The sequence below is a fragment of the Portunus trituberculatus genome, chromosome 21 (assembly GCF_017591435.1).
Source record: "Portunus trituberculatus isolate SZX2019 chromosome 21, ASM1759143v1, whole genome shotgun sequence".
Taxonomy (NCBI): domain Eukaryota; kingdom Metazoa; phylum Arthropoda; class Malacostraca; order Decapoda; family Portunidae; genus Portunus; species Portunus trituberculatus.
Genome location: NC_059275.1, coordinates 6,459,985 through 6,485,439, shown reverse-complemented (window position 1 = coordinate 6,485,439; position 25,455 = coordinate 6,459,985). Strand labels below are relative to the sequence as shown.

The 25,455-nt window shown below is 39.3% G+C and overlaps 1 protein-coding gene across 6 annotated transcripts in view; it reads right to left on the bottom strand.

Moving 5' to 3' along the window:
- Positions 1 to 25,455, bottom strand: part of LOC123507149 (prothoracicostatic peptides-like) — a 173,574-nt gene that overhangs the window by 90,965 nt on the left and 57,154 nt on the right. For 3 of the 6 annotated variants that reach the window (XM_045259789.1, XM_045259794.1, XM_045259793.1), the window contains exon 1: positions 20,687 to 20,725. The exons of 2 other annotated variants lie outside the window; for them this stretch is intronic. In XM_045259789.1, coding sequence (XP_045115724.1) covers positions 20,687 to 20,710 — 24 coding nt within the window. In that variant the 5' untranslated portion in view covers positions 20,711 to 20,725. Of the gene's footprint in view, positions 1 to 20,686; positions 20,726 to 21,332; positions 21,452 to 25,455 lie in introns of those variants that run through there. One more of the 6 variants, XM_045259791.1, reaches the window with a different exon arrangement.

Here is a 25,455-nt window from a genome sequence, read left to right as displayed (position 1 = left end):
TAATCAACGGAGCTCATCTGCCATACACTCTTCCTCCCTCTTCCATCCCTCTCCTTCTCACTTCTTTCTCTTTCGTTTTTCTTCATTCTCGTATCGTCTAACACTTTTCTTCATCTCTCTTTTTGTATTTCTTTCCCTTGCAAGAATATGCAATCTTAAATTTAGTTAATATGAGGAAGGCAAGCGGGAGAAAAATAACGGCTAGAGGTCACGTATGAGAGGTCATCCTCAGACACGTGTGGAGCGGTTGCCATCCTCCGTCAAGTGTCGAGCACCACGTACAGTGTCAGCCTCTGTCCAGCGTCACGTCTTAAGTGTTTCTCGCGTGTGCCTCTTGCTATACGGAGTCCCGGACACGTACTCGTAGGTCTGAGCTGAGTGGTGCTGGGTTATGTTCCGTGTCTACGTCCCGCCAAGGAAGGTTTAGAAGTATCCCACCTTGATTTATTCCAAAAAAACACTGTGATATAACTTCTCCCTATGCAACTTATAGTGGGTGAAAGCAGAGATACCAAAATATTTCTTGAGTAACTTTGTGCTAAAAACAAAACGCTCAGAATTATACAGGCAACAGCCTGTTCCATGTTCACCACGTCTATGCCCACTCTCTTAACTAGATACTCGCTCTGTCCAAATTACTTTGACAGGCAAACAAAACAGTAGAACGATGCGCAAAGTCAGGCTACATGAAAATATTCCATATATTGAAGAACAGTAACCTCTTCAATAATGGAACACATTTTCACTTGAGATTTGTTTAAGATTATGCCATTTTATTGACATTAGGAAGAGTCTATGGATGTCAGAAGATTAATGGCCAGAATCTTCACTATTTGAATCCCCCATTTGAGTCTCTGAAATGGAATAAAATCACCAAATAGTAAGCAGAATGAATATGAAAACGCGTCATGGCACTGAAGGGGTTAAACATGCATCTCTAAAAAGACTAAGTGACGATCATGAACACTGGCTGGCTGACACCCCTCTTATCTTTCTTCTTCGTCATTGAGCCTCTTTCCATTTTTTCTCTTTTCCTTCGCGTTCCTCTTTTTTTCCATCCCTTCTCCCTCTATCGTTTGAGCGTTGAAGTCATAACGAAGCGAATTCTTTCCGTTTTTCTTTCCCTTCTCCCTGTCCTGTGTTCCTTCGTTCAGTCCTCTCCTTCTCCCTCTAACCTTCATTCCCCTTTACACTTTTTACCTAGTTATCCTTCCCGGGTCTTCTTTTTCCTTCTCCATCTCCTTCATCATCCTCCCCTTCCTTCCTTCACTCGCCCACTCATCTCCCGCCATTCCTCTTCCCGCCCACCAACACCAAATTACCTCAATATCCTGATGGGCGGACACTCAGGTGAGGCGGCTTCCTTCCCGTCGCTTCCTTCCCCCCTCTCCTCCTCCCATAACCATCCTTTTCCTTCTCCGCATCCTCTTCCTTTCTGTAGGATTCTAAGCTCAACTCCCTGAGATCTGCTGTACCATTCAATACTGCCCCGTCATCAAATATATACACACACTCACCCACACACACACCCACACACACACACACACACACACACACACGCACACACACACACACACACACACACACACACACACACACGAATAATAACAGGTAGGTAACATTTTTCTTTGGGAAGACATACACAATATCCTCTTCGCTCTTGGCTGCTTTTTACGACTTCCAAGGAAAACTGTGCGGTGTTCTCCAAATCCCCGAGTGTCTGGGGGCAAATAAAGCAAGGAGGAACTTCATACGGGGATCAAAGCGGCAAGAAATGTGCTGCTGGTAAGGTACGCTCCAAGTTACAATATCACGATCATTTTATTTAGCTAGTGTTTTGTATTACACGCTATAATTAATGAGTTCGAGTTTTATATTCCGTCTCCCTCATTACTTGACTTTTATACAATGAGGTTCTGTGATTAAGAGAAGCATCTGCAGCCGCTTTCTTTGTGTCATCTGCCTTATTGCAGTCTCCTTATTTTTGTGTATTCTTATACTGCGAAAAAAAAGTCTGATCAAAGTTCTAAAAGTGAGAAACTGGTTTTATAAATCAAATAATCGATAATTAGGTTGTTAGCGACGAGTCGATACAAGTTCTTATATATTATTTTTCCATAAATTTATGGTTAACCTCTTCAGAACTGGGACACATTTTTGCCATGAGTTTTGGGTGCTATTAGACTATTTCATTTGCAGTTGGAAGGGTTTATGGAGGTCAGAATATTAATGGTTACAGTCTTCACTATTCTAACCCACGCCATTCATTTCTGAAGCTATATAAAATCGCCATACACTAAGCAGATGAAATATGAAAACGCGTCCTGGTACTGAAAGGATTAAGGAAAAGTGGATATAATGTAGGTAGAAATACATATTTTATACATGGTCCGCTGGTTTCTTGCAGCTTTCTTGATATTCCTTTGCACTTATCCATTCTATAAAAAAAATCAATAACGAAAGTAACAACCAAGATATCAGCCACAAATCCAACCATCACAACGTCTATCGCGAAATTTGAAGAAAAAAAGTAAGACTGATATTGAAGTATAAGCAGGTGTTGGAGGGAGTCACTAAAGGAGACAGCAAGACAGGCAACCAATGAATCAAACCAGCCAGCGGAACACAAACACCCACAACGAACTCTTTCCACCGAGAACTAACATTTTTACGGGAAGTTCTCTGTTATTTCTATTCACCCTCATACCACTCACCGACAAGCCAATAAGAGCACGGTACACAAAGCTGCCTCATTCCTCACATGCCTCACACATCACAACCTCGCCAGCGTCTTGAGATACGAATTCTGGGTATTGCTGTTATTTCACCACGTCTACCACCACCATCACCACCACCACCACTACCACTACCACAATCACCATCACCACTATGACTTTCCTGAGGTACTTGACCCAACGTGGTGTGTCTGTATGTGTATTTACTTTTGTTACGTATAGTTCTATTTGCTTTGTGTTTATAGAGTCTTGGGTTAATGTGGTTGTCCCAGAGAATATATTTATGTAATGTAATCTCGCCTTTTGTTATTGTATTCCAGTCCCTATGATCACTTTTGCTAATCTACTTAAAGTGTATGCGTATTTGAAGTATCTACTATATTGCAAAAGGGGAAGCTGCAATGCAAATATTTATGTCCTATGAGGGAAATTGTATCTGTTTTTTTCACTGCACAAATATCTTTTTCGCAACGTCTCTCGTGTGTGTGTGTGTGTGTGTGTGTGTGTGTGTGTGTGTGTGTGTGTGTGTGTGTGTGTGTGTGTGTGTGTGTGTGTGTAAACAGCTACTTGGTGGAGGAAATACAAGAGTGCTTTCACCATTATCTTGAGCTGTTTGTGTATGCCTTTCACTTTGTGTTTCGTGTCCTCACTGTGTATCTCTGGCATGCATTTATCCTTTGCTCTCTTTCTTCATTCCTTTCCTCTTTTTTCCTTCGCTGATTCAATACAACGATTCTCTCTCTCTCTCTCTCTCTCTCTCTCTCTCTCTCTCTCTCTCTCTCTCTCTCTCTCTCTCTCTCTCTCTCTCTCTCTCTCTCTCTCTCTCTTTCTTTGGTAAACTTGGAGTCTCTTTTCATAAACTCCTCCATCTTAGTATTCCAACAATGCTATCTCTCTCTCTCTCTCTCTCTCTCTCTCTCTCTCTCTCTCTCTCTCTCTCTCTCTCTCTCTCTCTCTCTCTCTCTCTCTCTCTCTCTCTGGTTTCTCATTATATTTACCTTATCCTTAATCTATCCATCGTATTTTCTTTATCCTTCTTCATCCTTTTGGCTTCAGTTTCTCCTCCTCCTCCTCCTCCTCCTCCTCCTCCTCCTCCTCCTCCTCCTCCTCCTCCTCCTCCTCCTCCTCCTCCTCCTGGATCCTTTTGGAATATATTAATAATCTTCACCTTTTCATCTGGTTATTTTGACCAAGATAATAAACTTTCACCGTCACCTTTCACCCTTCCCTTTTTTTCTCCTTCCCTCCTTTTATCAGTGTCCTTCCTTCTCCTTTAACCTTCATTATTTTTCTCCTCCTTTTTTTTCCTTTTATCATTATCTCTCTACTCCATTTACCTTTGCATCTTCTTCATAACTTTATACGTGATTTTCTCTCTCTCTCTCTCTCTCTCTCTCTCTCTCTCTCTCTCTCTCTCTCTCTCTCTCTCTCTTCTTTCTTGTGTTTCTCATTTTTCGTCCTCACTCTCCATTAAGGAAAGAAGAAAATAAGTAAAACATGTGGTGGAGAAATGAGAATAATAGCATGATGATGATGATGATGATGATGATGATGATGATGATGATGGTGATGATAACAACAACAACAACAACAACAACAACAATAATAACAATAATAATAATAATTATTATTATAATAATAATAATAATAATAATAATAATATGATGATGATGATGATGATGATGATGATGATAATAATGATAATAATAATAATAATAATGATAATAATAATAAAATAATAATAATGGTACTAATGATAATAGTAGTAATAATAATAATAATAATAATAATAATAATAATAATAATAATAATAATAATAATAATAATAATAATAATAATAATAATAATAATAATAATAATAATAATAATAATAATAATAATAATAATAATAATAATAATAATAATAATAATAATAATAATAATAATAATAATAATAATAATAATAATAATAATAATAATAATAATAATAATAATAATAATAATAATAATAATAATAAGAAGAAGAAGAAGAAGAAGAAGAAGAAGAAGAAGAAGAAGAAGAAGAAGAAGAAGAAGAAGAAGAAAGAAGAAGAAGAAGAAGAAGAAGAAGAAGAAGAAGAAGAAGAAGAAGAAGAAGAAGAAGAAGAAGAAGAAGAAGAAGATGATGATGATGATGATGATGATGATGATGATGATGATGAAGATGATGAAGATGATGATGATGATGATGATGAAGAAAAAAAAAAAAAAAAAAAAAAAAAAACAGGAATAATAACACCAATTACATACACACAGCTAGAAAACACAAGAGCAGCAAAACAAACAAACAAGGAAAACAAACAATATATACACCCAAGTCATGTCACGATACAAAACACTTATCAATCTGCCACAGAAATAAAAACACTCAATAAAACCTCAAATTACCAACACCGGCGCCCGGGAAACAGGTCGAGATTAGTCAGTGAAAATCGGAAAAAACGAGTCATAAAGTCCAAGGCCAGTCTTCAGAAACGTTTTGGTCCCACTCCACAACTATTTTCAGCGACCACAGAGATGATTTGTCTGGTTTCCGAGACTGTTTCTTCTACTAATGATGTATAAATGGTGTTGATTTGTCACTAAAGCCTTAAAGACACACTTAAAACTTACGTGTAACCCCTTCAGTACCATGACGCGTTTCCATATTCATTCTGCTTACTATTTGTTACTATTTGGTGATTTTATACAGCTTCAGAAACTTATGTGTGGGATTGAAATAGTGAAGACTGTGACCATTAATCTTCTGACCTTCTTAGACTCTTGCTAATGTCAATAAAATCATCTAATTATACTCAAAACTCAAGGTAAAAATGCGTTCCAGTACTGAAGGGGTTAATGATGTAGAAATGGTGTTGACTTCTCACTAAAATCGTATAAATACCCTCAAAACCTGCGGGAAACTTAAACTACAGACTTTTGAAATAATGGCGGTGCGGCGAGGAAGGGTTTCAGAATACGGTCCCTAGTAACACAGAGAGGGAAGGAAAAGAAAACGAAGTGTGTACAGAGACGCGTGAGAGAGAAGATAAATATAACAGTCTCTTCAGATGAGCTTGTCAAATAAGACCATGCTATACTCATCCCTTCTCTTCCTCCACCTCCTCCTCCTCCTCCTCTTGCTCTTCATCCTCCTCCCCCTCATTCTGGTCCTCATCCATGTCATCTTGTTTTTCTCCTCTTTTTCCAGCTTCCTCTCTTTATATTTCTCATTTCTTTTCTTTTCCTTCTCTTTGATGTATAAGCCTAAATTTCTTATTCCAAAGTACATAGAGTAGATAAACACTAACAACCTCATAAGAAGCACAAAATTTGACGGTTTTGTGTTTTCTTTGTGTTCCTTTGTGTCTTGTTCCCTTCCTCCTCCTCCTTCTCTTCCTCTCCATGCCGTGTCTCTTCTCATTCTTTGTTATTTTCTGTCCTTTCTTTTTTCCTTTAGCTTCCGCCTCCTCCTTCATCTTCTTTTTTCCCTCTCTCTTCCAACTTTTATTCTCTCCTTCCTATGATTAATTTCTTCCTCACATCCTCCTCCTCCTCCTCCTCCTCCTCCTTTTAACTCTTTCACTTCAAGTTAGACAGAATACACCTTTCCACAAACAGCCCTGTAATGATGAAAAGATCTGTTGCCGTCTGTTCCTCCTCCTCCTCCTCCTCCTCCTCTTCCTCCTCCTCTTATCTTCCTTTGTTTTCTTTCCTTATTCTCGTTTTCTTTATCTCCGTTTTTATGTTAAGAATTTTTCTCTCCTTCGATTTGAGTGTTGTTTTCTCTTATTGTTTATTTGGTTCTTATCTTCCTTCCTTGTATTCTTCCTCATCTTCCTCCTCCTTCTCCTCCTCCTCCTCTTCTTCCTTCCGTAGTGTCATGTTGTAGTCTTAATTGAAGCGGAAGGTCGTGTATCTCCCCTCCCGATCCACATAACTAGTAAGGTCGCCTCGAGGAAATGCATTGGACTAGTAAATTCAAGGCTTGAGGGAACACGTGGCCATCTTAGTAATGTAATTAGGAGGTGGGGTAGCAAACATGCCTCAGTTTATACCCAGTACTCATGCTCTCTCTCTCTCTCTCTCTCTCTCTCTCTCTCTCTCTCTCTCTCTCTCTCAAATTTACTCATTTGCTCAAGGCGAGACTCTTAAATAAATGAAACCTCCCTCTCCTTCCTTCTCCTCTTCTCCAATTTACACGCAATCTTCTCCCTCTCTTCTTCTAATCACCTGCACTGTCCCCTCTTCTCATTATCACATCACCTACCAATTACTGCTTTACATATATAAAAAAAACACTTGAACACACACACACACACACACACACACACACACACACACACACACACACACACACACACACACACACACACACAGACTCACAACTTCGCACATTTGCATTACCGAAGTCCACATCAAATATCTAAATTAAAGCATATTGTATTAAAAAATGTTTAAATTCCCAGATACAAAAAAAGACTGCCATTATGAGGCAAAGAAGGTGGAGGTCGTGGAGGACAAAGGTAGGAAAAAGCTTTAGTGGATGAATACAATGTGGATTTTGTTTAAGTGTATGATTCTTCTCTCTCTCTCTCTCTCTCTCTCTCTCTCTCTCTCTCTCGTGGCATTTGGGAGGTCTCTTGGGATGGGCAGCGCTAATGGACACGGGGAAGCTTGTCTGTGAGGATTAGATGACAAACTGCAGTAACCAAAGCGAAAAGAATAAGACGAGCAGGTGACAGGCAAGTGACGAAAAGTGTCGCAGGTGATTATTGACAGCAGTAAAATAAACGAAAGATGAAAGCAAAATGGAAGGTGCATTTTCAGAGAAGAGCAAAATAAGTTGCATGTTTTTGAAAAGGATATTTGTTGAAAAATATTAGAAAAAAGGAAGACATGCCAAAGTAAAAGTATATTATATGACATGGGAGAAGCGAGACAGTTGACAATACACGGAAGAAAACATAAACCCGAAATAAAAAAAAAAAATACATTTCAAAAAGACAGGACTGAAGAGAAGCATCACTGATATGATCAATTGGTGAAAAGAAATAATGAGACAAGTCGTGGCGGAGAAAAGGACGAAAAAAAAAACAGCAGAAAGCATAATGCCACGGTGTCATGTCAGAAAGAAGGAAAGAGAAATAGGAGATTTGATTGGAAACTATTGGTAAAGATGAAAGGTAAACAACACAGGGGATGAGAAGAGGAGAGATAAATGCATGAGGTTAATTGAAAGGAAGTGGAAGTTATCAAGAAAAGAAAATCTGTATCATTTAAGAAACAAATACATAAAGAACTATTTGGTAAAGGAAGAAAGAAAAATGAGGCAGAATAATACGCAAAACAGAGGAAAAGATCCACGAAGAGAGAATCAGAGGTGTAGCCAAAAAGGAAATAGAGAAGGATACATCAGTCAGGAAACCAGAAACAAATATGACTATTTAAACGCTAAGCGGATTACACGTCATGCAAGTTACATTATACTACGCGTTTCTCAGTTTAGAAACTACATTTGTTCTATGTTGCAACAAACTGAGAGTTATATGAAATGCAAATACCTTTCAAGTGTAACAGTCATTTGAAGCAACAAGACCAAAACTTTACTGTAACATGAGAAAAAAAAGAAAATAAGGAAAACCAAACAACTGCGCAAAATGAGAATATTTTCTTAATAATCCCGGGCAGAAATAAAACAAATGAATAAACCAAGAAAAAGGAGGAACTCTATCTTAAATAACAAACAGTTTAAATCATAAGCCTTTTACGCATGCAGAACCTTCAACTCAATACCAAAAACTACGAAAAAATAACATTTCTCTATAAATACGACGACGGAAAAAAAACAAAATAATATATATACGTGAAATTTTTCCTCTGATACAGTTCATCACCTTTACCTGACGCACACCTGACCTCTCCTTATCCGAGTAAATTCTTGAAGGACAACACTAATTAATCTTTGCAGGTGTTTTCATTATACGGCGTTGAAAATAATAACAACATTACACACGACATTCAGCCTTACATGCGGGTGCGTTGCCCTTCCCACCAGCACCTGAGCAGTCTGCCACCCTGTCTTGCGATCCTGGGGCAGTCACAACCACTAATTCACGAGGACTCCCCAATCTGGCGTGATCCTCTTTCCCTGGGGAGGAGTGGGAGCTGGGCCGGTATGAGGAGGGTTCAGGGGAAACGTGAGGGGAGGGGGAAAAGATAGGAAGGCAAAGCAAAGAGAAGAGGGGACACGTGAGAGGATGTGGATAAGATGAGAACGCAAAGCAAAGAGGAGAAAAAAGCAAGATATAAGGTAGGAGAGATGGGATGAGAGAGAGAGAGAGAGAGAGAGAGAGAGAGAGAGAGAGAGAGAGAGAGAGAGAGAGAGAGAGAGAGAGAGAGAGAGAGAGAGAGAGAGAGAGAGAGAGAGAGAGAGAGAGAGAGAGAGAGAGAGAGAGAGAGGTGTAAATAAGGATGATGAATATAGAACTGATATTTAATGAGGAAAAGGGGAAAAAGAGTAAGGAAAAAAGTAAAAGATTGAATATTGGGGATAAAGAAGGTGAAAGATAAGGAGGGAGAAGAAAAAAAAAACAAGAAAAATAGTTGAAGGGACGAGTTGGGATAGTAAAAAGATGGGGAGGAAAGGAGAGCGGGTGAGAGGAAAAACAGAAATGATGAGGGTAATCGGGAAAAGAAGAGGGGAGAGACAAGGGGAGGAAGAGAGGATGAAGAAAAAATGGTGAGTGAGGATAATATTGGTGAAAGAAAATTGAAGGAGAAATGTGAGAGACAAAAGAAAAGAAAAAAAAAAGAAAGGAATGATGAGGGTAGTGGAAGAGATGAGAGAGGAAGAGAAAGGAAAAGGTAGACTATGATGAAAGTATGAAAATGCAGAATAAGAAGCAGATGGAGATAACAGAAAGATAAGGAAAGAAAGGGAAGGAGAAATGAGATAGAGATAGAGAGAGAGAGAGAGATACAGAAAAAGGTGTCCTCTCTCTCTCTCTCTCTCTCTCTCTCTCCCACTCCATCTAGTTTTTCTTCTCCCACTCCCAGACACCTTACCTCTCACTGTTCTCCTTCTAACACTCCTACTCTCCCTTCTCCACTCCTTCTCTCCATCCCATAACCTCTAAACGCCCTCCTTCAGTCACCCTCCCTACTAATACTCCTTCACTCTTTCCTTCATTCTCTCCCTCCCAACAATCCTACCGACCCACTCACTCCCTCTCCTCCTACAACCTTCCTACTCTTTCCCTTCCCTCCTACCTCCCTCCCAGTCCTTCTAGTCAATTACATGCACCCCAGCTGTCCTCCCAGTTGAGTGCCTGCCCTGCCTTCACCACGCCTGGACTGCCTCGCTATCATCATCAGACTTTCTACTTTCAATGTCCCTTAAAGATGGATAATTTTAGTCAAGCGCTGCACGTATTAACATTTCTTTTTCTTTTTTGTATCTCTTGCTGTTCGGCCTGGCTTTAAATTTGCAGGTAATTTTCTTTTTTTAGATTTATTTTTCGTTTACAATTTTATGCTTTAGAGAGAGAGGGAGAATAATGGAGAGGGAAAGGGAGACTACATACATACTCACTGAACCCAAATCAAGAGAACACCTGGAAATTACCTTATGGGACTTTATGAGACAAGAACTTCAATGAAAATAATGAAATTCGAAAGACTCACAACCTTAAGACTGCAATAAAAGCCAAGAGAGAGAGAGAGAGAGAGAGAGAGAGAGAGAGAGAGAGAGAGAGAGAGAGAGAGAGAGAGAGAGAGAGAGAGAGAGAGAGAGAGAGAGAGAGAGAGAGAGAGAGAGAGAGAGAGAGAGAGAGAGAAATGTTGTCTCAATAAAGGAGAGTGGGAGGAAAGGAATGAATGAATGGATTTGAGAGGAAAGTTAATGCAAAAAATGAGAAAAAAAAGAGGAGAGGAGAGGGAGAAAAGGAAGAAAATGATAAACAAGGAAAGGAAGGAAGAAGTGAGAAATTGAGGAAAGTCGTGCATGAAAATGAAGGAGAGAAATGAATAAGTAGAAAAGATGAGTGATAAAATGGAGAGAAGTAAAAGAAACGCAACGAAAAGAAAAAGAAAACAACGATCAAGGAGGAAAACGATGGAGGAAAAGAAGCAAGTAACGTATGAGGAAGAAGAAGGAAGGAAGAGAACGAGGGAAAGAGGACAAGAGATAAGAGAAAAAGATGACCTAGGAAGTGAAATAATGGAAGAAATAATGTAGAAGATAAGAAAAAAGAAATGGAGATGAAAGACGAAGAGGAAGGAGGTATAAGAAGATGAGAATAAGAAGGAATGTAGGTGGAAAACGAAGACGAAGGAAGAAGAGAAAAAAAAAGTAAAAGGAGATACGAAAAAAAGGAATGTAGGTGGAAAACAAAGACGAAGGAAGTAGAAGTTGTTGCAGCCCTCCGCGCCTCACCAAGGGGTCTCCTATACATGTGAGGTCCACCGAGGAAGGGGAGGAAGGAGAGAACTCAGGTAAACAGCAATTGTGTGTCGAAGTTTATTACGAAGAAGGGACAAGAACCAGAGGAAGAAAGAGACCCGTTCAATACAATGTCATCACACACACACACACACACACACACACACACACACACACACACACACACACACACACACACGCAGATTGCACCTAGCGAATATAGTTTGGACCCTGAACAAAAGAAAGAAAGAGACTCGCTCAACACAATGTCATAACACACACACACACACACACACACACACACACACACACACACACACACACACACACACACACAGGAAGAGGCAAATGGAAGACGGAACATTACCTCCTCACGCACTATTCCCTCGTACCCTTGCACATAAACAGCACAAATGAACACAAAGGAGAAGCAAGCAGAATCCTACATTTCCACTCCTACGTTATTAACCTCTTCAGTACCATAAAGCGTTTCCATATTCGTTCTTCTTACTATTTGGTGATTCTATACAGCTTCAGTAACTTATGTGGGGATTAGAATAGTGGAGGCTGTGGCGGTGAGTGTGGCCTTTAATCTTTTGACCTCCAGAGACTTCCTAACATAAATTAAATGGTCTAATCGTATACAAATCTGAAGGTAAAAATGTATCCCAATATTGAAGGGGTTAAGGACACGCTAATTAAAAGAGGCATCTGAGAGAGAATAAGGAACAGAACATCGTCTCTGAAAACCTTAATTTACCAAAAAACATATACTACACCACGTACGCACCTACACCCCTGTCTCCAGTATACGAGTATGTCTCTTCTTTCAGTGTAGGCTCTCTCAAGTTAACCCTTTCAGTATTAGGAAGCATTTTTACCTTGAGTTTTGAGTACTATTACACGCTTCTATTTACATTGAGAAGGGTCTATGGAAGTCAGAAGGTTAATGGCCAGAATCTTCACTATTCTAATCCCCGCATAAGTTTCTGAAGCTGTATAAAATCACCAAATAGTACCCGGAATGAAAATGAAAACGTGCAATGGTACTAAAGAGGTTAAGAAGCCATTAATCAAGAGGGAATAAAGAGCGTTATCGTTTCAAGATAACAGTGCATTACACAGGTGACGCTACGTGTTATTAGCTTTCCATCCTCTCTGGCGACTCTAAACGGAGCGCTATTCCCTCTTCTTCCTCCACTTCACGTAACGAATCACCTTTGCTTCCTCTTCCACCTCCTCCTCCTGTGTGTGTGTGTGTGTGTGTGTGTGTGTGTGTGTGTGTGTGTGTGTGTGTGTGTGTGTGTGTGTGTGTGTGTGTGTGTGTGTGTGTGTGTGTGTGTGTGTGTGTGTGACAAGAGATGACACAGTGACGAGGTAGAGGTGGAGGGGAAGGCCAAGAAGGAGTATAGGAAGGCAAACAATGGGAAGGAGGTGAAGAACAGGATGAGGAAGCAAGAAGTGGACAGGAAGTGGAGCAGAAGTGTGCTGGAAGGGGTCTGAGGGGCTGAAATAGGACTGTAGTTGTCTGGAGGGGACTCGAGGTCCTAGACGAGGGCTGTTCATTTCTCTCGCTTCACCTGTTCAGTTCACTATCCCAAAAGATGATTTCCGGCGAGCTCACACACACACACACACACACACACACACACACACACACACACACACACACACACACACACACACACACACACACACACTAATCCCACAGTAACAATGCACACGACTACGCTAATCCAATACATGCAAAGCGATACATTCACCAAAACAACACAATCAATATTCCATTAAAAAGATGAAAACACAAAAATGGCATTATTGTTCTATGTAAATTGACTTCATTATCCACGTACTGAAATATTTACTGGTTTAGGAAATTATTCCAAGCTAAATAAAACGTAGGACAAGGTAAGGGAGAGATATTAACCCCTTCAGTAATGAAACGCATTTTTTGCCATGAGTTTTGGAGTATGACTGGACGATTAATGGTCAGTCTTCACTATTCTAATCCCCACATAAGTATCTGAAGCTGTATAAATTCACCAAATAGTAAGTGAAAGAAATATGAAAACGTGTCATGGTACTAAAAGTGTTCACAAATGCACTACTGAAATTTACTTTGAGTGGATGCCATTCCTGTGTCAGGATATTCTTACCCGTACGCCGGAAGACTCCTCGGCCTCCAAACACGCGATCCTACAGTATCACGATAACCGCTGATAAAATGACCTCTTATGAAGGAAAGAGAAACTAATCCTGACTGAGCTAGAAACAAAAATGTACTGTGCTTTTCTGTGATCTGGAATAGACCAACAGAAGATTGAGAGAAAAAAAAAGGAGAAATGTTTAGTCTTTATGTATTCGAATCATAACTGTAGGATGATGATGATGATGATGATGATGATGATGATATCCTTAGGTTAAATCATCTCTAGATCAATGACCCTTATTTTGGGAAAGTCTTGACCTCACATAAGAATAATTTTCAAAGCCCACTAAAATGATTACTCGGAATTTCACAGACGTTTCTTCTCACGAATGAAACAAAATCCTTATCAAAATATAAATACATTCCGAAAAAAAAATCCCTTGAAACACCCACTAACTCTCACGAGAGGTTACAGAAAGTGGTTAAAACAAAATGTCGAAGTGTTTTAGAATGCTTTTGTGTGTGTCGAATTGCAAAACCCGCACGCCAGCCTTCCCTTCTCCGTTGGTGTCATGAGAGGCTGCCGCGGGGACAGTCAAGCATTTACGAATGATCTGAGGGAGAGAGTCAGTTGCTGCTTCAGTCGCTGTTTCAGTCACTGCTTCATCTTCAAAGTGAATATGGGAGCACTCATGTTCAGCTCTCTCTCTCTCTCTCTCTCTCTCTCTCTCTTTATAAATTTTCCTTCTCGTCTTCTTCAGAATCGCAATAAAAAATTCCCTTCATCGTGTTTCTCTCTCAAAAATATCTTTCCTTTAGTATATTCAATTGTTTAATCCTTCCGATTCGTTTTCTTTCTTCACTTCTTTCTTCCACCATGTATAACTCTCTCTCTCTCTCTCTCTCTCTCTCTTGGATCCATGCTTCTCCATCCAACATTGCTTCTTTATTCTTCCCCTCCATTTCTACCTCTCCCTTCTTTCTTACAATTCCTTCGCTCTTTTCCAACATTCCCCCTTCTTCCTCTTCTCTACTCCTCCATACCTCCCTTCCTCCCTCTCGTTTTATAGAACTAGCTTTACCATTTCACAGCTCTCCATATCCCAGTTATGCAGCCCCTTTCTCTCTCTCTCTCTCTCTCTCTCTCTCTCTCTCTCTCTCTCTCTCTCTCTCTCTCTCTCTCTCTCTCTCTCTCTCTCTCTCTCTCTCTCTCTCTCGTTTCAATTCTCTCCCTTTTCTCTCCCATTTCAATTCTCTCCCTTTTCAACTCTCACATTAAGTAAATATAAAAATCATCTTTAATAACACATCCGCCGTCTCGTTGACTGACATGTGACTTTGCTACCTATTTTCAAGCGTAATTGAACAAAAATACACACATTTTTCACTAAACAACCTTTTCTTGCAGAATTTACGTTATCTCAATTGCTCTATTAAGGAGGCAAGTCGACACACGCCACACATAACTAGTTTCTTTGTTTTCGCAAGTAGCAAACGTTTCCTTGCAATTACTGTTTGTGCTTTTGATGTCTGCAGATTTTTTTTTTTTTTGGCTGTTTTCATGAAATCAATAATTTTTCTGTCTCTCTCTCTCTCTCTCTCTCTCTCTCTCTCTCTCTCTCTCTCTCTCTCTCTCTCTCTCCCCTTAGTGTTCCTCTAACAACATTTCAAATTTTGTTCTGAAAATCTATTACTGTAGGTGCACACGCACGCACACACACACACACACACACACACACACACACACACACACACACACACACACACACACACACACACACACACACACACACACACACACACACACACACACACACACATTATTTGTCGCTAAGGTTGCTTTATGTAGCTATGAGATTACAGTGTATGAAAATGCACATTCATAATTGCTTCTATAAAAAATAAGATAGATTTTTTTCTCATTTGTTTCGTTTGATTTAAAAGATTCATACATACTCGTACATTTTCTTTACATCTTCCCATTATTTTCTTTCACTCTTTTTCTCCCAACAACAGGATAATAATCTCTCGTTGTTTTGTTCATTAACTCATATTTTCCACTACGATAATGTTTCCCCGAAGGTATCATTGTGAGGTACTTCATTATCAACAGAATGGGAGACAATTAAGTCATTTTACGTGAGGCAGGTAATGAGGGTGAGGGAGGAGTAGAGGGACTGGCTCACCTGGAGAGGAAGAGTGAGGAGAGAGAGGGAGATTGAGACAGAGAAGCAAGGCAGTGTAAATGGAAATGATTGCACTTTGTAAGCTATAGTCTCTCTCTCTCTCTCTCTCTCTCTCTCTCTCTCTCTCTCTCTCTCTCTCTCTCTCCACCGTGAGAAACACAAAAAAAAGCTAATTGTGTACAGAGAAGATAGAAGATGTTAAAAACTGCTTTAATCTTCAGATAGAGGGAATAGGGTGAAAAACTGAGAAAAAAAAAAAAATATAATGAAGGAAGGAAAAAGTATCGTATTCTGAAAATATCAGGAGAGAAGAAAGCTAGGCAAAAAAAAGTAGATAAGGAAGTAAATGACATGAAAGAGGAACGTGAGGTAAAGACAAAGGGGCTTAAGACGAGGCAAGGAAGCAAGTATGGTCAACTAAAGCAAATTGGTTAATGGCTTAATTGCCTCCTAATTACAAAGGCATTACGTTAGGCAGCTCTGCATGGCCTGGCTTTATGTTTGCTCACTCTAAGGAGAGTTGATCAGTGACGCATGGATATGAAAAAGTAAGTTTGTCGTTTTTCTTAATGACTTGCTGCTGTAAATCGTGACATAAAACGAGTAGCATATTCAGTAATTGTTACCTTCAAATAATAAATAAATATGTACATAAAAGAAATAAAAAATAAATATATATATATAAAAGAAATAAATACAATAATTCTCTGGAGCGTGGAAAGGAATTATTAAGCTTTCTGAGAAGGAAGAGGTATTATCAAACGAAAGAAAAGGTATTATCTCTAAAAAAGCAAAAGCCGGGAAAGAAAAGCAGTCTCCTCAAGACAAAGAATGCCAAGAAACTCTTTTCTGGAAACTAAAAGAAAAATATCAGGTGTGAATAGTGTGTGTGTGTGTGTAGATATATATGCATGCATATCAGTTTGAAATAAGTTAATAAAACAAATGCGATAAAATATTTACCACTAGTCAAAAATAAAAAGATTACATAGTTGAAAATCACCACCCCAAAAATTAATAATTTAACGGAACAAATGATGTGACAAATTGTTTACCATTAATTGAAAAATACTAAATCTATCATTCCAAAAAATAATAGAAAAAAAAAATGAAATCAGTGACAGCAAATGAAATTCAACAAAGTCTGAAATCGGAGAGACCATTTGAGTCATAACTTGGGAAGCGATGGAAATTGTGCGAAACGTGGGATTAAAACGTAATCCAATAAAACACTGCCAGAGAGAGAGAGAGAGAGAGAGAGAGAGAGAGAGAGAGAGAGAGAGAGAGAGAGAGAGAGAGAGAGAGAGAGTAAAGAACGGTCACTGCAGTACATTAAGTTATACATTTTAAAAGGAGTGGGACAAATTTCACCTTAATGGCTACACCCTCCCCTCACCTCCCATCCCGTGCCTTTCTCCAACTCCAGCCATCTTCTTCCCCTCTCTATCATATTTCAACTCTCCCCAGTCGAGCTCTCCCCTCAAACTCCGCTATTCCCTCTCTCTCTCTCTCTCTCTCTCTCTCTCTCTCTCTCTCTCTCTCTCTCTCTCTCTTCTCATATTATGCGTATTATGAAAAAAAATCTTATATACACTGACACCAATTGGAAATATGTATTACTATATGTTTAATATCTGCCACATAAAAATAAAAAAATCAGCAAAAAAAACGGTACTTATCTTTTGGTTATTTCCCTCCAGCACTTTGAAAAATAGAGGAAATAAGAAGAGTGATGTATATTCGTTGTAACACTATATGAAATCAGATATATTTAAAAGGTAGAGGGGAAGTAACAAGTGTGGTAAAACAAATAAAAAAAAAAAACCGGCGTTCAATAAGATGTAGTGCATTCAGGTTTGAAAAAAATGAAATGTATGATTGAAAGATAAAAACTAGAAACAATCGGCTCCATATATGAAAGAAACTCTGAAAGAATTGGGTGTTAAATGGAGTAATGGATCAGTGGAATGGACTCAGTAATTAGGTTTTTAGTGCCGAATAATTAGGGAGCCTGAGAGGAAAATTAAGCAAAAACTAAAGGTAAAAAACACAGAAATGCGTTTTTGTGTTTCATGGAGAATGGCACTTTTAGGTGTGATTGCTTCCTGTAGGTTACCTTATTGTCTTGTTTTCGCTTTATGTAAATACAGAATATAAAACTGGAGATCAAGATTAAAGTGTCGTGTTTACTCCTCTACTTTGATGTTAGCTGTAAATTGCAAGAGGCCAATACGATAACACGAGTATCGAACATATAAAAAAAAGTGAAAAATTATTGCTATTCAATAAAGTAGGATTACAATAGTGTAGACGTGGACTTGGCCATTTACCCGAAGTAAAAGTGAAGTACACAAACGTTTTGAAAAATAACGCGTAATCAAACTTTGTTGACACCAGACTAAGATTGCAATGAGTGCTGGCGGGACATTCACTCTCGAAGTTCATCTAAATAATGAGTAAAGAATATCAAATAAACGTTAAACATACAGCGAAAATAAAAATAAAAAAAGAACATACGAAAATTAGGGATGCCACAAGAGGCCTACACGTGGCACCCCCTGTATGAGCAAAGCTACTTAATTCTATCTATCATTCCCATCTATAAATTTGTCTAATATTTTAAAACTCCCTATTGGCACGTAATGAAACTTGAATCAGACCAATACTTTGAAAAATATAGGCGTGGCATCTCTTTTTAATTACCATAAACGTTTAAAGCTAGTGAGGTAATATATATATATATATATATATATATATATATATATATATATATATATATATATATATATATTTTTTTTGTTTTGTTTTATTGTCTGTGTAGGATTAATGACGAAAATTGGCTAATAGAAGTAGGCTTGCATGTTGTTTGGTGACCTTAGCGAATAGCAGACGTGAACACCGCCGCCTGGAAACCTTTTATATCGAATACTTGTGTTGAATTCCTAGCGCGTGACACTGTGGCCAGCAACGTGACAACATTAAAGTGTGTGTGTGTGTGTGTGTGTGTGTGTGTGTGTGTGTGTGTGTGTGTGTGTGTGTGTGTGTGTGTGTGTGTGTGTGTGTGTGTGTGTGTTTGTTTAAAATGTATCCACTGTATTTGAGTTTTATATTGAGAGAGAGAGAGAGAGAGAGAGAGAGAGAGAGAGAGAGAGAGAGAGAGAGAGAGAGAGAGAGAGAGAGAGAGAGAGAGAGAGAGAGAGAGAGAGAGAGAGAATACCATTAGCCAAACCTTCAAAAAAAATATTATTCAAACGTAAAAAGAAAATGAAAAGTAAAGCAAACAAAGGAAAAAGGAAATTAATCAGAAAGATAAAGAAGCTGGAAGAAAACGAAGCCTATCAACATCTAATTAAGAAACCCACAGTCAGGCCACCACCAGGCAGCTTACGTCACGGCGAACAACTGGAGGGAAAAAATTTATTACCGCCAGTCAATACCAATCACCTAATTACCGCTCATTACGACCCTCGCGCCTCCACCATGACAGGCGTTAATTCTGCATAAATATTCATGATCCAATTTTCCCTTCCTAAAAGTACAGTAGGGGAGCTCAGAAGCAGTGACGACGTAGATTAATCTCAGTAGACACGAGAGGCGAGGTAAGAATAGGCAAGGAAAGGAGGCTATTTTGGGTGATAAAGTATAGGACATGGGAGATTAGAAGTCTTAACGAAACACAAAAGAGGACTGGCCGCGGTTTTGTCCACCAAGTGAGGCTAATTACCTGAGCCATTATTTACACAGGTGAAAAGAAGCTAGACGTATCACCAAATCCACAACACCATTATATTCACTGCCCGTCCTGAACACTCCAAACAAGCAAGTCTCAGGTGAAGGAGAGTGGGAGGCAAGGCGTTTGTTTGTATGATACAGTATTCAGGTAAGCTAATGATTGCAGGTGACGGTGGCGGCCCAGGTGCTTTGTTTCTCGTGTTCAGTGAGATAGCAAGGGTCTCCAGCCGGCAAATTCAAGTGGTGCTACCTCACGACTCTCAACTTTCAGGAATTTCGAGTCTGAGAAGCCGCACGAGGGTCTTTGAGTCTCTGCCTACCGCTAAGGTCACCAATTTAATTTTCTGGTTCACACGCATGCTTCAAGTTATCTTATTTATTCTGCTTACAAAAATATTGCTGAAGAGTAACCTGAAGACGCCAAGACCACTGGAATGTTTTCTTTTTTGTTTTTATCTATTTATGAATTTATAGGTTTAAGTATAAATGAAAGTGATAAAACAGGCAATGATGACTTGAAGTTATCCCAATGACATCCCTTGTAATTCAGTGAAGAAACGAAGAAGTGTACTCATTCTCGCCAAAACATTAACTCCAGTAAATTCTAACGCAAAATATTTCCATGAATAAAGTGAAGGCAAGGCACTCCTCCATTCTTCTTCACATCCTTGAGAGAGACTAACTTCATTAACACTTTTCATTTTAAGATTGACGCGCGGAGCTGAGGAAGAAAAAGAAGAAGAGCAGTAAAGCAACACAACGCACGAATTAAGCTGGATTCGTCTTTGCGCAACATTGACAGATCTTTTCACATAAGCTTCGTCTCTATAATAGTCACAAAAATATCAAAACTCGGTACATTATCATCACCTCTGTTTCATACACACCCTTTCTGCATTACACTTGTTTCACACGAGACAAGTAACGGTGATGCAGTTATAGTTATAGACCCATGACCATTGCTGACGTCTATACGAAAGGAACAACATAGCTCCGCATTGCTACTAAGAGCATATTGTTTAGCGATTTGAAACGGTTACTTACTCTATGTAATACCGAGTCACGTCATTATTGCGTACTTGAAGATTGCTGGGTTTGAGTGGTCGTAAGTAAGCGAGTTAGTGTCGTCATGAATACAATAACTAAGAAAAAAGAATAATAATCATGTAAATAAATTTAATGGTATTATTTCATCGTAAAACAACAAAGGTGTAACGTTAAACCCAATGACTTAAAAAGAGTTGATAATTTTATTAACATTTATAATTCTTTGCACGAAAAATATTTACGCCAAAGTTAAAATACATTGATAATGCTATTTTTTTCATTACAATGAATGGCGAAAACAAGACCAAGACTAACAAGAGCATTACAATCCTCTTGAGTGACAGTCGCACAAGAACCTTAATAAAGAGACTTAATAAAATACAGCAAGGGTACTTACTCCAAAGCAGCATCTTTCACACATTCTTGTCTAATATAAGAAGTAGAGAAAAGGGCAAAGAGGACAGACAGGAACCCCAGTCTTCAGCTGTTTCTGAACATACTGGTACTCACCTGGAAAAAAGAAAACAAAAGTTAGTCATGACCATGTCGAAAATGCACAAGCATTGCAACATGACAAAAGTACATTAACTTATCTAACAAGGTAAAAATGAAGTAAATTCAGTTACAAAATGGAAATACACAAGATAAGAATCAATGTACAGGAAATCTATAGCTTCACACCGAAAATCGTCCCGTAAATTAGAAAACGAAGCACTGCGAGGCTCCGAAGCTTCATGCCACAGCGAGTCTCATCACCTCAAGTGCTCGCTGTGTTGCCCGCTACCAGGCTTAAGCCACACTACCTCTTATCACGCGTGTAGTCCTATATCAGCCCTCTAGCTAGGCCTATGTACATATAACATATCCCGTATCTTCTCAGTTCTCTGTAAGGCGTGAGCCACGGTCCATTTCAAGTATCACAGCTATAAAAATGTCAGAGGAGCAAACACTGAACCACCAGCCCTGCCTCACACCGGAAGTATATAAACAAAGACTACTTAGTATATGCTAATAATTTACTTACGAAAAGCGAGTACCCTTACTTAATGCAGATAACCAAGTCTCACAGCACCAGATGGAGGAAGTAAATCACCTATGGCATGATCACGGATGCACAGCACTCCCCACCCGAGCAGCAGTCACCGAGACACTGAGCACTGACGCCAAAGTCGCCACTGCTCAGTGCTCACACCCGCGTCAGTGATCCATCAGCTGATATTGAAGATCACTTAGGCAGACATATCGTGGACTTACCGCCTTATTTCCCCTTACAAATTCAAATCATAAGTTCCGATAGAATAATGCACGCTGCTTCTCAGAGAACAGCGATGAGCTCAATGAACAAAGCTTAGCAAATACTTGAACATTCGCCACACATTCGGATTCTTGATACGTCACGTGGCCAACAGAGACCAACGCTTGAATTACCACCGCTTTTTATTTTATTTTATTCTTTTCCTCACCTGAAAACTCTTAGGCGAGAGTTGATTCATGAAGTATACTTAGCACATAAAGAAATTTTCAGCTTTGATGTTGAGGCCTCAAGACTCATTAGGTAGGCGAAATGCAGCTAGGAATTTCAGGGAGTAGGTTTGAGAATTTGTTCCAAAGAAAATAGTGAGAATGTTTTCCCCAAGAAGCGGAAGACAAAGGAGATCAAGAAGACAAAAGTAACTCCTCCAAACATTGTCATTTAAAAGACCCTCGAACGCCCTCGCCGCTCCTTCAGACCTCAAGATTTTTGCCGCTTCCAGGAACCAGCCACCCCCGCCCACGTAGAGAGGGAGCTGCCCGGCCCACGCTCCTCAACAAGTAGGTAAAAAGAAGAGAAAAGTAAAACCACCACCATAACCCGTGTGTTGCTTTTTCCAAATTTGGTTTGTTCAAAGCCAAAAAGATTTTGGAAATACTTCACGGAAAAGATTAAATCACGATCAATGCTAACGAGATATGAAAGGTAACCACATCATATGGCAAGCCAGCATACATGACGGTCCAGAAAATACACTCCCTACCTGCTTCTGTACTTCCAACTTCCTATGACTTGACTTCATTTATTCCCCCTCTTTCGGCAAGGGAACTGGCAACTAAGTGGGCTTTTTCTTTAATTTTTTTGTTGCTCTTGGCCAGCTGTCCCCGATTACATGAAAAAAATGCAAACAAACTTGCATATAAATTAGATACAACCATACTAACGAACTGTGAAAGCTAACCACGCCCTTGGCCACCATATATAAGTATCCATAAACACACTACCACATATCACAAGCAAATCCAAGTACAAGTTAGTTATTTCATTACCTCTTCTGTATTCTTTTGTTATTGTAAGCCTACACAAGTTTAGCCTCTTATTCGGATCCCCTTTTTCTGTTACAGCTTTGATAAATATGTATCTTGACCTTCACTGATTTTATGTAAGGTTAATGGTAGTTGTAATATTTTATGTTTAGTTAATCCGTGTCTAAAGAAGAAAAAACACGAATCTTATCTAATCTAAACTATCTTGCTAATCTAAATCATTGCATCACCCTTGAAATGAAAACAATGGTGCTACAAAACTTCACCAGCTGTTCATGGATGTTGTCTCTTGTAACAGCTTCGTTCTCTATTCTGACTCCGACACTAATAGTTGGTGGTAATGATGATGATGATGACGACGACAATTACGACAAGCCGAGTCTATTAACCCGTACGCTGTGGTGATAATGGTGATGGTAGTGGTGGTGATGGTGAAGTGATGATAATGATGATGATGATAACGAAGACAATAACGAAAAAACATTAACGAAACAAAACACACCACGACGAGTCTATCAATACATAAGCTGTGGTGATAGTGGTCGTGGTGGTGGTGGTGGTGGTGATGGTGGTGGTGGTGGTGGTGGCACACTGTCACCACCATCACATTACACCGATAGGGCAAACTTGGTGGAAGCGATAAACACATCATTAAGAAGCAAGAGGAGGAGATAAACATGGTGATAAAAGGTAGATAAGCATATTATTGTTTGCGGGAATGACGGGGAATGAGGGAATGGAGCGACGACAACACTGAGAGAGAGAACGATAGAATGTGAGAGAAACATGTATGGGAAAAATGCAAATAGCTAAAGGTTTGATCGACCACACATCACAGGATAGAGCATGATTTCAATAACTAGTGTGGTTCAACAGATCGAGAGAAAGTGAAGGAAATATACAAGTTAGGTAGATAAATTAGACAGATGGGTATTCTAGTGACCACAAAACACAGGAAAAGTCGAAAAAAATATGGTTCAACAAATTATTATTGCATCAAAAATATTAAACACAACTTAATCATTTTAAACACACACACACACACACACACACACACACACACACACACACACACACACACACACACACACACACAAAGAGGGGAGAAACAGAAAACGTGAAGAAGTATAAACAATAAGAAGAAAACAACTTGAGTATAAAATTACACTTCAGGCAAAGATTACACATAAAATCAACGCACTTGTACGGATTTCGAGCACCAAAGCAATAAGTATACGACAGAAAGACAGTGTAGGTTAAGATACTGGAACACATTGAAGCCTGAATAAAAAGGACTTCACACTACAGGAGACGGGAAAGAAGTAAGAGCTGCCGTGAATTTCAAGGATAAAGACAGGAACGATTAACAAAGCATAGTAACATTCGACAAGTTACAAGTGAGAAGTTGAGAGGGGTAAGGCAGTGCTAATACTCAACACTCCAGCACTCTCTATACTATTTAATTCCTGTTCCTCGGCGGACTTGTAGGGCAAAACAACGGAGAGTACCAGAAGAGTCATTCGAGTTGTCTTCCTGTGTTCGTTCTTCGCTGCAGACTAATTTCAAATGTAATCCAGTAGTGTTCTCCAAGGCGATTCAATGGCACTCCCTGGCACTCTCAAAGGCGATGTAACGTTGGCTTTATTGACTCTATAACATTGTTCTCAAAGCAGTCCAGTTGTGTTCTTGGATCCGATTCAGGAGTTTCGTTAGAGGGAGACTTAATTCTTTGTGTGCTCTCTCCTCATCCTTGTAAAAATTGTTTGGCGCAAGTTCAGGCGATTTCGAAAGACAAAACTAACAGAAAATGAAGTGATCGGATAGTTTAAATGATCTTTTTCCTCTGTTGTTTCATTTTTTTTTTTTTTTGTTCAGTAAAGTCATATGCAACTAGTAAAATAAAGCGCAAGGGGTCTTATTATTACTCAAAGAAGTAAAGGTTTGTGCAGAATCCTAACACAAAGAAGAAAATTACTAAAAAAAAACAAGATACAGAATAAAAAGAGGATGCCACAGATGAGACTTAGCATGTAGGTGAAGTGATAGTCAAGAGACAAAGGCAAAAGCAAAAACATTTAAAAACATTGAAAAGAAATAAACAGGGAGACGCGAAACAAGAAAGAGCGTTCACAATAATAACTCAGGAGGAGGAGGAGGAGGAGGAGGAGGAGGAGGGCAGACAGGAGGTGCAAGACATTGGCAGGATGCATCAGTCCCGGGAGTCACAAACTGAAGGACCAATGCACAACTTTTTAATTGGGGAGAGGACTTCATCAACCACCACCATCACCACCACCACCACCACCACCACCACAATGCACAAACATCCACTACTATACTGTCATCTCCTCCACCCAAAACCACTACTACCATCACAACAATCATCCACCTTTACCATTTAGTCCACCCTTAAATACTACATCCACTCTCATCCACCGCCATCACCACCACCATCATGATCACCAGTTCATCCACCCGACAATTACCTTCACCACAAAAGTTATCCATTAATCATTACCAGCCATCGTCCACCACTTCATAGTCACCACCACCACGTCTTTCATCCATCATTATCATCCCCACTCGCACCATACCTTTCTCTGGTAAACTCTGAAACTCCCTGCCTGTGTCTCTATTTCCAACTTCCTATGACTTGATTTCATTCAAGTTGGAGGTTTCAAGACATTTGTTCGTATCTTTTGGTTAATTCTATCGATTCTTTAAGGAGACTGGCAACTGAGTAGGGGCTTATTTCTTTACATTTTTGTTGTCCTTGGCTAGTCCTTCTCTCTTACATAAATAATGACCACCCACACAACACCAACCACCACCGTACCATGTCATTATCTCAGTGCGGCAGAAAAATTA